The following is a 14,501-nucleotide window of genomic DNA, read 5'->3' as shown; positions in this document are numbered from 1 at the left end:
TTGATTTCACAAATTATATTGATATCGGTTCAGATTTGGATATAGCTCCCATATACATTTTCGGCCGATTTCATGTATGGTGGACCAAACACGATATGTATTTCCAATTGTGATGAAATTTAAAATAAGTAACGAAATTGGGAGCCAAAATGAATTGGTCAAATTAAATTGAAATCGGTTCATATTTGGATATAGCTCCCATATATATTTTCGACCGATTTCATGTATTTGATGAACCAAACACGCTATGTATCTCTAATTTCAATGAAATTTGGAATGTGTAGCGGAAATTAAAACAAATATACATTCGTCAAATTATATTAAAATCGGTTCCGATTTGGATATAGCTCCCATATATATTTTCCGCCGATTTCACATATTTGATGCACAAAACACGATACGTATATCCGATTCCAATGAAATTCGGCATGAGTGGCTAAATTTGGTACAAAAATAAAGTTGACAAATTACATTCAGATTTGATTATAGCTCCCATATATATACTCAGCCGATTTCACATATTTGATGCACCCAAAGCGAGAGAGACAAAATCTGGCACCAGAAAAAATTGCCAAATTATATTGAAATCAGTTGAGGTTTGGATATAGCTAACGTATATATTTCGGCCGATTTCATATATGTTATGCACCAAACATGATATATATGACCGATACCAATGAAATTCAGAATGTGTGGCGGAATTTGGTTGCAATAATAAATGTGACAAATTAATTGGAAATTAGTTAAGATTTGGATATAGGTCCCATATATATATAATCGGCCGATTTCACATATTTGACGCACAAATTTCAATGAAATATGAAAGGTGTGGCGGAATTTGGTGTAAAAGTAATTTTTTTAAAATTATATTTAAACCGGATCAGATTGGGATATCATTTTAATAAGAACCATTGACCCACAACGCCTTAGGCTAACACTAAAAACAACACAACAATTGATTTGAAATACGCTTATTACGGCGAAGTATGTTGCTATCTCGAATTCACTATTTGCAATAGAAATGCCACTCAACTTTAAAAGAATGCAGTTTACTGCACGCTTGGTATTTGGTATGAAATAAATAAATCCGATGGACAAACCCTTCGTGTATGCATGTCATGTTACTGCTTTTCTAATGGTTTTGGTTATTTACGCATTAAAGTAGTGCAATATTTTTTTTTTATTTTTAAATTTGTTTTTTTTTTTTTTAACAAACATATATTTGTAAATAAAATTTTGCATGCATATAAAATCAAAAGGGGTAGCGAAGCACACCGGGTTCAGCTAGTATATATATATATATATATATATATGTATATATATATATATATATATATATATATATATATATGTGTGTGTTTCATCCGAATTTGTATTTTACTCCCTCCCTATATATATATATATATATATATATATATATATATATATATATATATATATATATATATATATATATATATATATATATATATGTATGTATGTATATATATAAATATAATATATATATATATATATATATATATATATATATATATATATATAATATAATATATATATATATATATATATATATATATATATATATATATATGTATATATATATATATATATATATATATATATATTTATATATATGTATATATATATATATATATATATATATATATATATATATATATATATAAAAACAAATTTAAAAATTATAAAAAAATATTGCACTACTTTAATGCGTAAATAACCAAAACCATTAGAAAAGCAGTAAAATTACGTACATACACGAAGAGTTTGTCCTTCGGATTTATTTATTTTATAGCAAATACCAAGCGTGCAGTAAACTGCAATCTTTTGAAGTTGAGTGGCATTTCTATTGTAATTAGTGAATTCGAGATAGCAACATACTTCGCCGTTATAAGCGTGTTTCAAATCAATTGTTGTGTTGGTTTTTAGTGTTAGCCTAAGGCGTTGTGGGTCAATGGTTCCTATTAAAATCATATCCCAATCTGATCCGATTTTAATATAATTTTCAAAAAAATACTTTTACACCAAATTCCGCCACACCTTTCATATTTCTGAATTTCATTGGTATCGGTCACATATATTATGTTTGGTGCATAACATGTATGAAATTGGCCGAAATATATATGTTAGCTATACCCAAACCTCAACTGATTTCAATATAATTTGGCAATTTTTTCTGGTGCCAGATTTTGTCTCTCTCGCTTTGGGTGCATCAAATATGTGAAATCGGATGAGTATATATATTTTATATATATTTATATTTGTTTTAATTTCCGCTACACATTCCAAAATTCATTGAAATTAGAGATACAAAGCGTGTTTGGTGCATGAAATACATGAAATCGGTCGAAAATATATATGGGAGCTATATCCAAATCTGAAACGATTTCAATTTAATTTGACAAATTCATTTTGGCTCCCAATTCCGTTATTATTTTAAATTTCATTACAATTGGAAATACATATCGTGTTTGGTCCACCAAATACTTTAAATCGGCCGAAAATGTATATGGGAGCTATATCCAAATCTGATCCGATTTCAATATAATTTGGGAAATCAATTTTTTAGATAAAATCTATCACACGTTTCAAATTTCATTGAAATTGGGGATACATAGCGTGTTTGGTGCATCAAATTCTTTAATCGGCCGAAAATATATATGGGAGCTATATCCAAATCTGAACCGATTTCAATATAATTTGACAAATTTATTTTCAGATCAAATCCCGTCACATATTCCAAATTTCATTGGAGTCGAACATTCATATTGTGTATGAGGCATCAAATGAACGAAATCGGTCGAATATATATATGGGAGCTATATCCGAATCTCAACCGATTACAATATAATTTGACAAACTTATTTTTGTTCCAAATTCCGTTACGTATTCCAAATTTGGAGACTGTATCTTCAACCAATCAATAGATATGTGCATATAAAATCTAAATTTTTGGGAGGTACCTCCGATTCTGATGCTATATCTCCGGTTCCAAGTGGAAATTCAAAAATGTATATAGCCTATGTTATTTTCAGGCGATGTTGCAGTATATATGGAAATTTTCAGGAAAATCTATTCAGCGGTTTTCGAGTCCATAAATTACAAACAAACAAACAAACAAACATACAAACATTTTCCTCTTTTATAGATATAGATATATATGGGACCTATAGCTATATCTTAACCAATTTTCACCAAATTTGATACAGTTTTTTTCAGGTTGAATTCATATGTGTGTGTATTTGGCCAAATTGGATAAAATTTGAATTGAGTCTAGAAGCTAGTATGTCAAATTTGGTGAAGATCGGTTCAGATATAGCTATAGGTCCCATATATCCGATTTGTCATATTTGTTACCCACAGCCGTAATATGCCGTCCAACGAGTGCATACCCACGATATTCAGGGAAATATATCAAATACAGCTCAGAAATATCTTTGCCAAATTTTATCGAGATCGGTTCCGATTTGGATATAGCTCCCATATATATTATCCGATTTCAAACTAATTGTGCACGAAATAAGCAATACAAGTCCAAATTTAAAAGACAGAAATGCTTCGGCATATTCAGTCCTTTGAACTTTAAATTATAATCATAGCGTGTATGAACTTTTAATTGTTAGGCGGAGCTCTACTAAATTAGCAAAGTGGTGTAGGGTATCATAAAGTCTTAAGACTTTCTTTACTGGTTCTAGGCTAAATTTGGTTATATGTGCCAAATTCTATCCAATTTCGCAAATATTACACGTTTGGTGCACAATAAAATCAAATCGAACGATGATATATATGCGAGCTGTATCTAAATTTTGACCGATAACCTTCAATTTCAATAGGGCTCGTCCTTGGGCCAAAGAAAAAATTTGCATATTTTCAAAAAAAAAAAAAAAAAAATAGTTTGAAAATACTTTTAAATCATAAAAACGTGGACCTGCGTAGGCAATTTCCCGTCACAGGTGGTAATATCCATTAGGAACTTCAAATACTAAATTTTGTGACACAAATCATCAAAATACTGAATATTTGGAGGTATATATATATATATATATATATATATATATATATATATATATATATATATATATATATATATATATATATATATATATATATATATATATATATATATATATATATATACTAGCTGAACCCGGTGCGCTTCGCTACCCCTTTTGATTTTATATGCATTCAAAATTTTATTTACGAATATATGTTGGATAAAGAAAAACAAATTTAAAAATTAAAAAAAATATTGCACTAATTTAATGCGTTAATAAACAAAATCATTACAAAAGCAGTAACATGACATGCATACACGAAGGGTTTGTCCTTTGGATTTATTTATTTCATAGCAAATACCAAGCGTGCAGGAAACTGCAATTTTTTTAAGTAGAGTGGCATTTCTATTGCAAGTAGTGAATTCGAGATAGCAACATACTTCGCCGTAATAAGCGTATTTCAAATAAATTGTTGTGTTGTTTTTTAGTGTTAGCCTAAGGCGTTGTGGGTCAATGGTTCTTATTAAAATCATATCCCAATCTGATCCGATTTAAATATAATTTAAAAAAAAATTAGTTTGGTGTAAAACTGCGCCACTCCTTTCATATTTAATTGAAATTGGTGCGTCAAATATGTGAAATCGGCCGAGAATATATATATGGGAGCTATATCCAAATCTTAACTAATTTCCAATTAATTTATCACATTTATTATTATAACAAAATTCCGCCACACATTCTGAATTTCATTGGAATCGGTCATATATATCGTGTTTGGTGCATAATATGTATGAAATCGGCCGAAATATATATGTTAGCTATATCCAAACCTCAACTGATTTCAATATAATTTGGCAATTTTTGCTGGTGCCAGATTTTGTCTCTCTCGCTTTGGGTGCATCAAATATGTGAAATCGGCTGAGTATATATATGGAGTTATAATCACATCTGAGCGTATTTGAATATAATTTGTCAAATGTGCATCAAATATGTGAAATCGGCGGATAATATATATGGGAGCTATATCCAAATCTGAACCGATTTTAATATAATTTGACAAATGTTTATTTGTCTTAATTTCCGCTACACATTTCAAATTTCATTGAAATTAGAGATACATAGCGTGTTTGGTGCATCAAATACATGAAATCGGTCGAAAATATATATGGGAGCTATATCCAAATCTGAACCGATTTCAATATAATTTGAAAAATTCATTTTTGCTCCCGATTCCGTTACTTATTTTAAATTTCATTAAATTTGGACATACATATCTTGTTTGGTCCACCAAATACATGAAATCGGCCGAAAATGTATATGGGAGCTATATCCAAATCTGAACCGATTTCAATATAATTTGGGAAATAAATTTTTTTAGATAAAATCTATCACACGTTTCAAATTTCATTGAAATTGGGGATACATAGCGTGTTTGGTGCATCAAATGCTTGAAATCGGCCGAAAATATATATGGGAGCTATATCCAAATCTGAACCGATTTCAATATAATTTGACAAATTTATTTTCGGATCAAATCCCGTCACATATTCCAAATTTCATTGGAATCGAACATTCATATTGTGTTTGAGGCATCAAATGAACGAAATCGGTCGAAAATATATATGGGAGCTATATCCAAATCTGAACCGATCACAATATAATTTAGCAAACTTATTTTTGTTCCAAATTCCGTTACACATTCCAAATTTGGAGACTGTATCTTTAACCGATCAATAGATATGTGCATATAAAATCTAAATTTTTGGGAGGTACCTCCGATTCTGATGCTATATCTCCAGTTCCAAGTGGAAATTCAAAAATGTATATAGCCTATGTTACTTTCAGGCGATGTTGCAGTATATATGGAAATTTTCAGAAAAATCTATTCAGCAGTTTTCGAGTCCATAAATTACAAACAAACAAACAAACAAACAAACAAACGTACAAACATTTTCCTCTTTTATAGATATAGATATATATATATATATACACATCTTGATAGCTGTAGACATCGACATACTATCGTCCTATCTGCATCTTCCCTGTGACGGTCATGATTTAACATCTTCGTACATTTTTTGTCACCTTCACTTACATTCTTAATTTGTATTGCAAGATAAGTTCAAGTTTAATTAGACTGAATTTTGCTGGGTGAAATGTAAATATTGCAATCTGCCAACAAATGTAAATATTATTTCTCCGCATTCAAATAAAACCGTGCACACAAGCATTGGTCATTACCTCCAGCTTAAATGCCGAACGATTTTTCCTGGCAATATAAATAAAAGGTTCATGGAACTGGAAATTGTTGATGTCTGCAGTTTTGAGTCTGGAAAATGATGGCAAATAATGCTATTTTTCCAGTAAATATATGTGCTCCAGATTGTTGTTGTGCAACTGACTGTCCGTTGGTGTTGTAATATCAAGATATACATATGTAACTCCTTAATTATACCCCCAGTCATATGGCTACAGAGGGTATATATCATTTAATACGGCCAAAGCCTTCCTCATCGAAATAACGGTTTTATACCCTAAGTCTATTTGGACCAAAAACGTTTCAGGATATTTCCGATTTGGTCCAAACTTAGTACATCATAATATTGTTGCCAAATTTAGATCGAGTTCGGAAATGGGCATCATCGGTCCACTCGTTCTGGTACCTCCCCCACAAAAGGTCAACGTTTTTAATGAAAATAATTTACCTCGTAGGAAGAGAAAGGGTTATTCCATTTTGTGTAAACTCTTCAATTCCCAGTATTTTTATCAGTGCTAGGCCAGGTGCAACATGTCGGATATTTCTCGGACTTTGCGATCTCTGTTATTGTATTCAGTAGTAGCTTTTTACAACTATTATTTCGAAACAAAAGTATTTTTCCGTTACTATGGCTTTGTCATCCCGTTTGTAACTCCTCGAAATATTCATGATTGACCTTGCAAAGTACATATATTCTGGAGCAGCGAAAATTCTAAGACGATCTAGCGTTGTCAATCTTTTGTAATCACGCTATCTTTCGAATGAATTAAGATAGAAGGCTAAAAATTTTCACACATATGCATTTTGCCAGTAGGCAAGCCCTGTCGGTCCACATTTTCGTATATCCCCCAATATAACGGTATTTTTAACGGATTTTTTACGTGATTGTCTTTGGGAAATGACAATTTATGTCAGGTACTAAGCTTTAATATGATTATTCTTATTTTATTTGTTAATTAAATTATTCATATAGACTTTTTAGATGACAATAAGTTGTCGTATGATAAAAACTAGAAATGTTATTGGTAATTTTTAATTCGTGTTTTTTATAGTAGAGAGGGTTTTTAATTTTTTGTCTCATAGGTACAATTGCACTGAAGTTATGAATGCTATAAATGTTATAAACAACAGCAAATACTCCTATCGATTATCAATATTTGTGTTTCTAGAAGGTAGCACCATCTATGAGTACTACACACTATAGAAATAGTTGTAGAACAAAATCAACTGATGATTGGGATAAATTTGTTAGATTGACTTCAGTTGAAAGCCATTTTTTTTTTGAGCAAAATATAGGTCCTTACAATTAAAAAAATATATATGCTACAAACACATTTGGCAGATTCACTCCTCATTCACCACAACACAACACAACAGCAATAAAGCAATCACTTAATTCAGAATTTTTATCTTGACAACGAAAACTATTGTAAATTTATATTACTTCATCAACAATTTTAATTGGTAGATAATTGAGTGCCACAATATCAACTAAATGATCAAATATTAGCCGTGGTAACATTGCGTTTTTCCGCAATGAAATTACAGAGTCTATGACCCAGCAAAAATTCTTATTACCAATTTTTATCACGTCATTTTTGGCATCAGTAATTTTTGACAAACCACCACCACCCTTTCGTCCTTAGTTCAGCATAAACGTGTCATGGAAAGAAACTACCTTCCAGATAGTCAGAATCAAATTTCTTTTAAGTTTTTAAGTTAAGGTTTTTTTTAAATGTTTGCGAAGCTAACCTCAAATTTATTTTTAAACCCAAACATTTATTTATGCAAGCCACACACGATACAACTGGTTGTACAACTTGGAGAGTACTCGAATTGTGTGTTTCGGTCACTAACGATACAACTTAGTGTACAATTTCACTTTTCGTAGAGTTTATTTGAGTTAAGATGACACCGGAAAAAATGCATGCTCTATAATTGACTCAATATCTTTTATTTATTACTAACTTTTGAAATTCCATTTTATAAACTGAAATTTAATCTGTATATATAAAAATCAATTGTTGTTCGTTGGTAATGGAATCAGTTGAGAACGGCTGGGCCGATTTGCACAATTTTTTGTACAAACGTTCGTCATACCCCGATTTAGGTTTTTGAAGAAAAAATAATGACCACGCTTACTTTTACGCCCACTATTTCAATTTATCTAAAATCCTAATGTTTGCCAAATAATGAAAATATCGGCTTGAAAATTATTACACGAGATACTGTTCACCTTGCATCCAGTTCTAGCTATTTATTTGGCCGCTGAGGAACTGGCGTGGTCAGTACTTTTTAATCTATGTACATAAAACATTGTTCTTCGTTGGTAATTGAATCAGTTGAAAACGGCTGGAACGATTTGGATATTTTTTTAAATATTCGTTCTACCCCGAGTTAGGTTTTTATTCAAAGAAACAGTGACCCATTTTTTCCATTTACCTAAAATCCTTATATTTTCCAAAATCATAAAGATATCTGTTCTACAGTTAGTATATGACGTAATATTGACTCTCCCTCCAACCCTAGGTATCTGTTTGCGGTCAGAGGAACTGGCCACACCTACTTCTTTAAATCTATATGTAAAAAAATTTAAAAAGTATAGTAACACATAGTTGAGAACGGCTAAGCCGATTTGACTCAAATTTTCTTTTGGTTATTTGTAATTACAGTGGAAACGTTTTCATGAAAGAAAATGTTGAGAAAAGCCTCTATAAAAATAGCGGAAATGAAAACATTGACTTTTCTATTTTGATATGGAGTTTTGTGTAGAATGGAATTTAAAATTCTTATTGAAAAAAAAACGGAAAAAATCGGGAACTCTAGCATATTTTCTATACATGCCGTTATATGGTTGCCAAACCAAAATTTTCAATTTTGATTAAAAAATTCTTCTCAAAGCATCAAAACATTAAAAATCTCAACGTATTTTTAAATTGAGACTATTCTTAATGGGGAACTAATAGTAGCCAGTTATTTCCGGTATTGATTTCACAATACCGAAAACTTTAAATGTCAAGTTACAGATAATTCGGTAGAAATTGTAACAAAAACATGCAAAAGGACGAATTTTTAGTGGTATTATTATACCTAAACGAAACTGATATATTCTAACTTCCTAGGAATATTGTAGTTCAAAGATTAACCTTAAATATTTCGCCTTTATTGCGATTTCAACGATCGGCCGCATACACAGACGGATATAGTTTTATCGACTGGTAAAAACTAAATACTTTATAACATGATTTTCTAAAAGTTACGAATTCTAAAATTACTTTTGATTTGAAAACATTGCTAAGATCTTTATAATACTGATATTTGAGAATTGAAAATTTAATTAGATACGATGATATAACGAATATAAAGAGGTAATGGGGAATAGAAAATAAGACATAAAGTGGACTTTTTTTTGACTAGATATGGAAATAATCCATCCAATCAGAAGTTAAAATGCAAAATTCATTGGGAGTGTAATCAGTAAAATACCGAATATGAAGAGCACTGTTAAATGCGGACTATACAAAATAGTGGAGCATATTGAATATTTAGTAAGAAAAGGATTCATATCCTCGGAAAATTCTTCCGAACCCTTAAAAGTAACCTTAACTCACATGCAACGTTATACGAGGACTATGCGCTATCGTCAGTAGTTACACAGCCGGATATTACACTTGGAAAATTGTTCGGTTGGTAGATAAAAATCCCAAAAGGCGGGGGTAGAGGGGCTATTGAAAAATAGTTAATGTATACTTCTTTAATATATGTGATTTACTATTTAGGTTTTTAACTCTCAAATTAAAACCTCTGACTGAAAATAATTATGCTTTAAAAACTATGCGTTAAAGTCCAAAACTACGGGCCGGCAATGCGGACCGGGCCAGCTAGTTTTATATAAATTAAAATCACACATATGATTGGATTTCGTATTGTTTTGATGTGCGAAACAATGGTGTGTCGAAATACAAAATGAAATTGTATGCAACATGCTCACAAGCGTTACAATCGGCTGCTACAACATGCCAAATATCAAAAAATTAAATTTTTTGTACAACCGAGACACAACTTCGTACAAGCGAATTAGCGAACCGTACCGTTGACATATATATAATACTAGCTGAACCCGGGGCGTTTCGCCAATATTTTGACGTTTTAAAATAAAAGTGAAATAATGTCGATAATTTTGAAAACATATTAATTGTAATGTTTTAGGGTATACAATATTTCTTGGTTTTTCCTTCAGCAGCGTTAAGCAGGATCAGAAAAGCAGGATCATTCCAAATTTAGTCCGCATACCCGAAGAGTTAGTCGTTGGAAGTTATTAATTGTCATAGCATATGCCAAGCTTACAGGAAACTGCACTCTTTAAAAGTTGATCGGAATGTTTGTTGCTATTAGAGGGATTCGAGTTGGCTTTGTGGATCTTAATAAAAAATATCCGAATCTGAATCGGTTTCAATATAAATTGACAAAGTTAATTTTTAGATCAAATTCTGCCGCAAATTCGAAACGTTGTTGAAACTGGATATACTGGAGATAGGAGTTCGGTGCATCAAATACATGAAATCGGCCGAAAATGTATATGGGAGCAATATCCAAATCTGAACCAATTTCAATATAATTTGGCAAACAAATTTTTTGGACAAATTCCATCACACATTCCCAATGCACCAAATACATGAAATCGCACGAAAATATATATGGAAGCTATATCCAAATCTGAACCATTTGGCAATTTTTTGTTTTAATTTTCGTTACGCATTCTAAATTTGGAGACTGTATCTGTAATAGATCAATAGATAAGTGCATATTAAATCTAAATCTGTGGGAGGTACCTCCGATTCTGATGCTATATATCCAGTTCCAGTTGGAGACTGTATCTGTAATAGATCAATAGATAAGTGCATATTAAATCTAAATCTGTGGGAGGTACCTCCGATTCTGATGCTATATATCCAGTTCCAAGTGTAATTTCAAAAATGTATATGGTCTATGTTACTTTCAGGAAAATATGTTCAGCGGTTTTCAAGTCCATAAATTACAAACAAACATAGAAACATTTCTCTCTTTTATAGGTATAGAAAAAGAAGATGTATGTTGATTGTCAAGCAGGTCTGGTATATTATTAAGCTTTGCGGGGCTGTAACTTAATTATTGAACACATAAATCACTTGGTCCGGTTAATATGAGTCGGGGTGCTTCATCTTTAAGGCATTTGCATGGGAAAAAGTCACATATGTTCCTAATGAAAACTGGTATAAACTGTGTCACTGTAATATAAGGGTCAAAAGGGGCAATGGGTAAATATCTAAACATCACCTCATTTCACCAAAATATGTCTATAAAAACCCCCTAAGGAAATTATTGTCTTTTAATTGGTAATAACCAACATACAAATATGTATTTTTTTTTCAATTTCGTTAACTATTCACACAAAAATTAATCCTAAAAAATAGACGCACCTCTACATATTCAAAAAGTAACTCTTCAGGGAACGCGAAATACTTTCTGCCGTATATAGTTTCAAACAAATTTTCCACGACTGCTTTTGTGCGGCATTTTCAATGATCTTATCCTTGTCGTCATCTAAAACCGTACTTAGATTAAAAATACTCTCGGCCGACGAAACATCCTCTGCATTTCGGCGAGATTTCGTGGCAAAGACACCGTTGTCATAGTCATTGGAGTCATCCGTGTGAGATATTTCATTTTGTGCTACATTCAAATCATCGTCGATGTTCGTCGATTCGGTGGCAATGCCATCTACTCCTCCCTCTGTTGTTGCGACCTCAGCTGATGTGGCCGTGCTTACGATACTTTCATATATTTCGGCCAGAAGTATGAAGGGATACTCGTAGAACGAACGATTGGGATAATTTGTAACCAAGTAATTTCCCAGGCACTTGCCAAAGAGAACCTCCGGGATGTAGCGGTTATATAGCGTATAGATGTGCATGACCAATGCTCGTAGCTGGCCAAGCCACATTTTCAGGGCCCCTATGATGTCATTAACAAAGTTTGTAGCGTTTTTACTGCAAGTATAAGTTGAGATTTTACACATCGATTCTTATTCCAAATCCAGATTTGTATGATGTACTTACAAGTTTTGTAATTGTTTTATATGATCCGTTTTTAAGCTTTGCTCAAATGTCGTAGAAATTTCACGAACACCCACCAGAACATGGCGCAATCCCGTCAGAAGAGAAATCCTTGCGTTTTCTCCAAAAGTTCTAGTAAGAAAATAATTAGTTCTAATTTTATCAGGAATGCATTTTTTTGGTTTTCAATATTTACTTATTTTTTGCATCGGCCTTGACGTTCGGCAGCATCCGCTCCACCGTGCCGGCAAAGTTACCAATGCCGCGGAAAAACCATTTGATATCATCTGCCAACACTGGGTCAGACAGAGACCTGTAAATTAAGAAAAGATAGTAACAGAAATAAGAGAGTAATGACCCGAAGTACACACCTTTCTTGATGCCTTGCTGCTGGGGTGCAGTGAACAGTTTCATAAAGGCTTACTAAAACTGTCAAAAACAAAAACGTGTGGATAATAAGATTCTTCTTCATGTTATATGTCAGCAATTCCAAATAGAACTAACATGCTAAGCGTACCGAAGCGTGATATAAATACACATGCAACAGGTATGAATTTCGCACAAAGGTTAATAAAATCTACCTGTAAATCGGTACCTGCGAGTAAATTAGTATAACATCTGCCTTACAACTTCTTTAAATGGAAAACGAAATCTAAACCAAACTAATTTTACGTTTCCAAGAACTTGTATCATGGATTAAAATTAATCGATTTTAAATACCTATGACATTGTGAAATAACTCCAGCCGAACGTGCGTTGTAAATCATATTTAAATATTTTCAGTACTAACCATGAACATATTTTAAATATCCATTTCCATGTAACATATACACATATTTAACATTTTATTTATACCCTACAACACTATGTGTTGTTATACCCTACAACACTATGTGTTGGGGGTATTATAAGTTTGATTGGGCCAGAATTTATGTAACACCTCGAAATATTGGTTTCCCACATAGGAAAGTATATATGGATCTTCCTAGCTCGCCGAGCTGAGTCGATCTAGCTATGTATGTCCGTCCGTCTGTCCATGTTAATCTGTAATCACGCTACAGGTCGCAATTATGGCCCGATCCTTACGAAATTTTGCACGAAGGTGGGTTAGGGTCAGAATAGAAGCCTATTTCTTTTGGAGATGATCGCCAAATGTTTAGGGGTTGAAATGGACCAAATACCGAAAAAATGTCGGATTTTGCAGTAGGTATACAGGTCGCAATTATAGACCAATCGACGCGGAATTTCGCATGTAGTCAGAGTTTAGGGCGGGGAAGAAGCCTACCAATTTGGGTGGTCATCGGATAATATTTAGCGGGTAAAATAGACCATATCTTTTGTGTTGAAAAATTTCAAAATTTTTCATTAAACCGCGAAAATTTTAAATCCCGGCGAAATCACGAAGCCATGACAAGGTTACTTCTGACCTTTACATTGATGTTAACATCCAACAAATCGGATATATAGCAAAATATGTGCGATATATATGTCTATCAAAGAAGATATGCTTGAAAGATCTCTTATATGTCGAGAACGGCTGAACTGATTTCGACAGTTCTCATTAATTCAGAATGGCCTCCTGGCAGGAAAGGAAAAACGTCTAAAAAATCGCATAAAAATATCTCTCTAAAGATGAAAATATTGGTTTTGTAAAATTTTCTCATATTTTTTAAATTTTGTCATATTTTTGGCATATTTTCATTTTGAATTAAACATTTGGTAATATTTCTACAGCTAACAAAACTAAGTAGTTAGGATATCAGGATATCATATACAGATCGCATTTATGGTCCGATCCTTACGAAATTTTGCATGGGGATAAGATGAGGGTCAGAAAAGAAGCCTACTCTTTTTGGAGATGATCGCCATATATTTAGGGATTGAATGGACCAAAAAACTGCAAAATTGTCGGCAGGTCGTAATTATCGCCCGATCCTCACGCACATCTGAATGGGGGTTACCGGACATTGCAAAAGCCAAGCAGTTTTGGATGGCCATCCAAAAATATTCAATGTGTGAAATAGTTTGCCAACTTTTGTAGACAAAATACGAAAATGCCCATTCCAGTGAATTTTTGGAGAATTCACAAATACAGGAAAGACGCACTTCTGACTATTTCGGTAACGCTGATTTCGT

General features: G+C 32.3%; 1 protein-coding gene across 1 annotated transcript; it reads right to left on the bottom strand.

Annotated features, from left to right (window-relative positions):
* Positions 1-11,628: 11,628 nt before the first annotated feature.
* On the bottom strand, positions 11,629-12,877 carry LOC105261474 (uncharacterized). The gene is made up of 4 exons (XM_011291970.3): positions 12,737-12,877; positions 12,562-12,678; positions 12,369-12,497; positions 11,629-12,299 (listed from the first exon to the last, which is right to left on the bottom strand). Exons 1-4 carry the CDS (start codon positions 12,835-12,837, stop codon positions 11,732-11,734), a joined length of 915 nt encoding a protein of 304 aa, XP_011290272.1. The 5' UTR covers positions 12,838-12,877; the 3' UTR covers positions 11,629-11,731.
* Positions 12,878-14,501: the final 1,624 nt, after the last annotated feature.

The sequence above is a fragment of the Musca domestica genome, unplaced genomic scaffold (genome assembly GCF_030504385.1).
Source record: "Musca domestica strain aabys unplaced genomic scaffold, Musca_domestica.polishedcontigs.V.1.1 5, whole genome shotgun sequence".
NCBI lineage: Eukaryota > Metazoa > Arthropoda > Insecta > Diptera > Muscidae > Musca > Musca domestica.
Note: the sequence above shows the minus strand (reverse complement) of the source record. Positions and strands in the feature narration are given on the sequence as shown.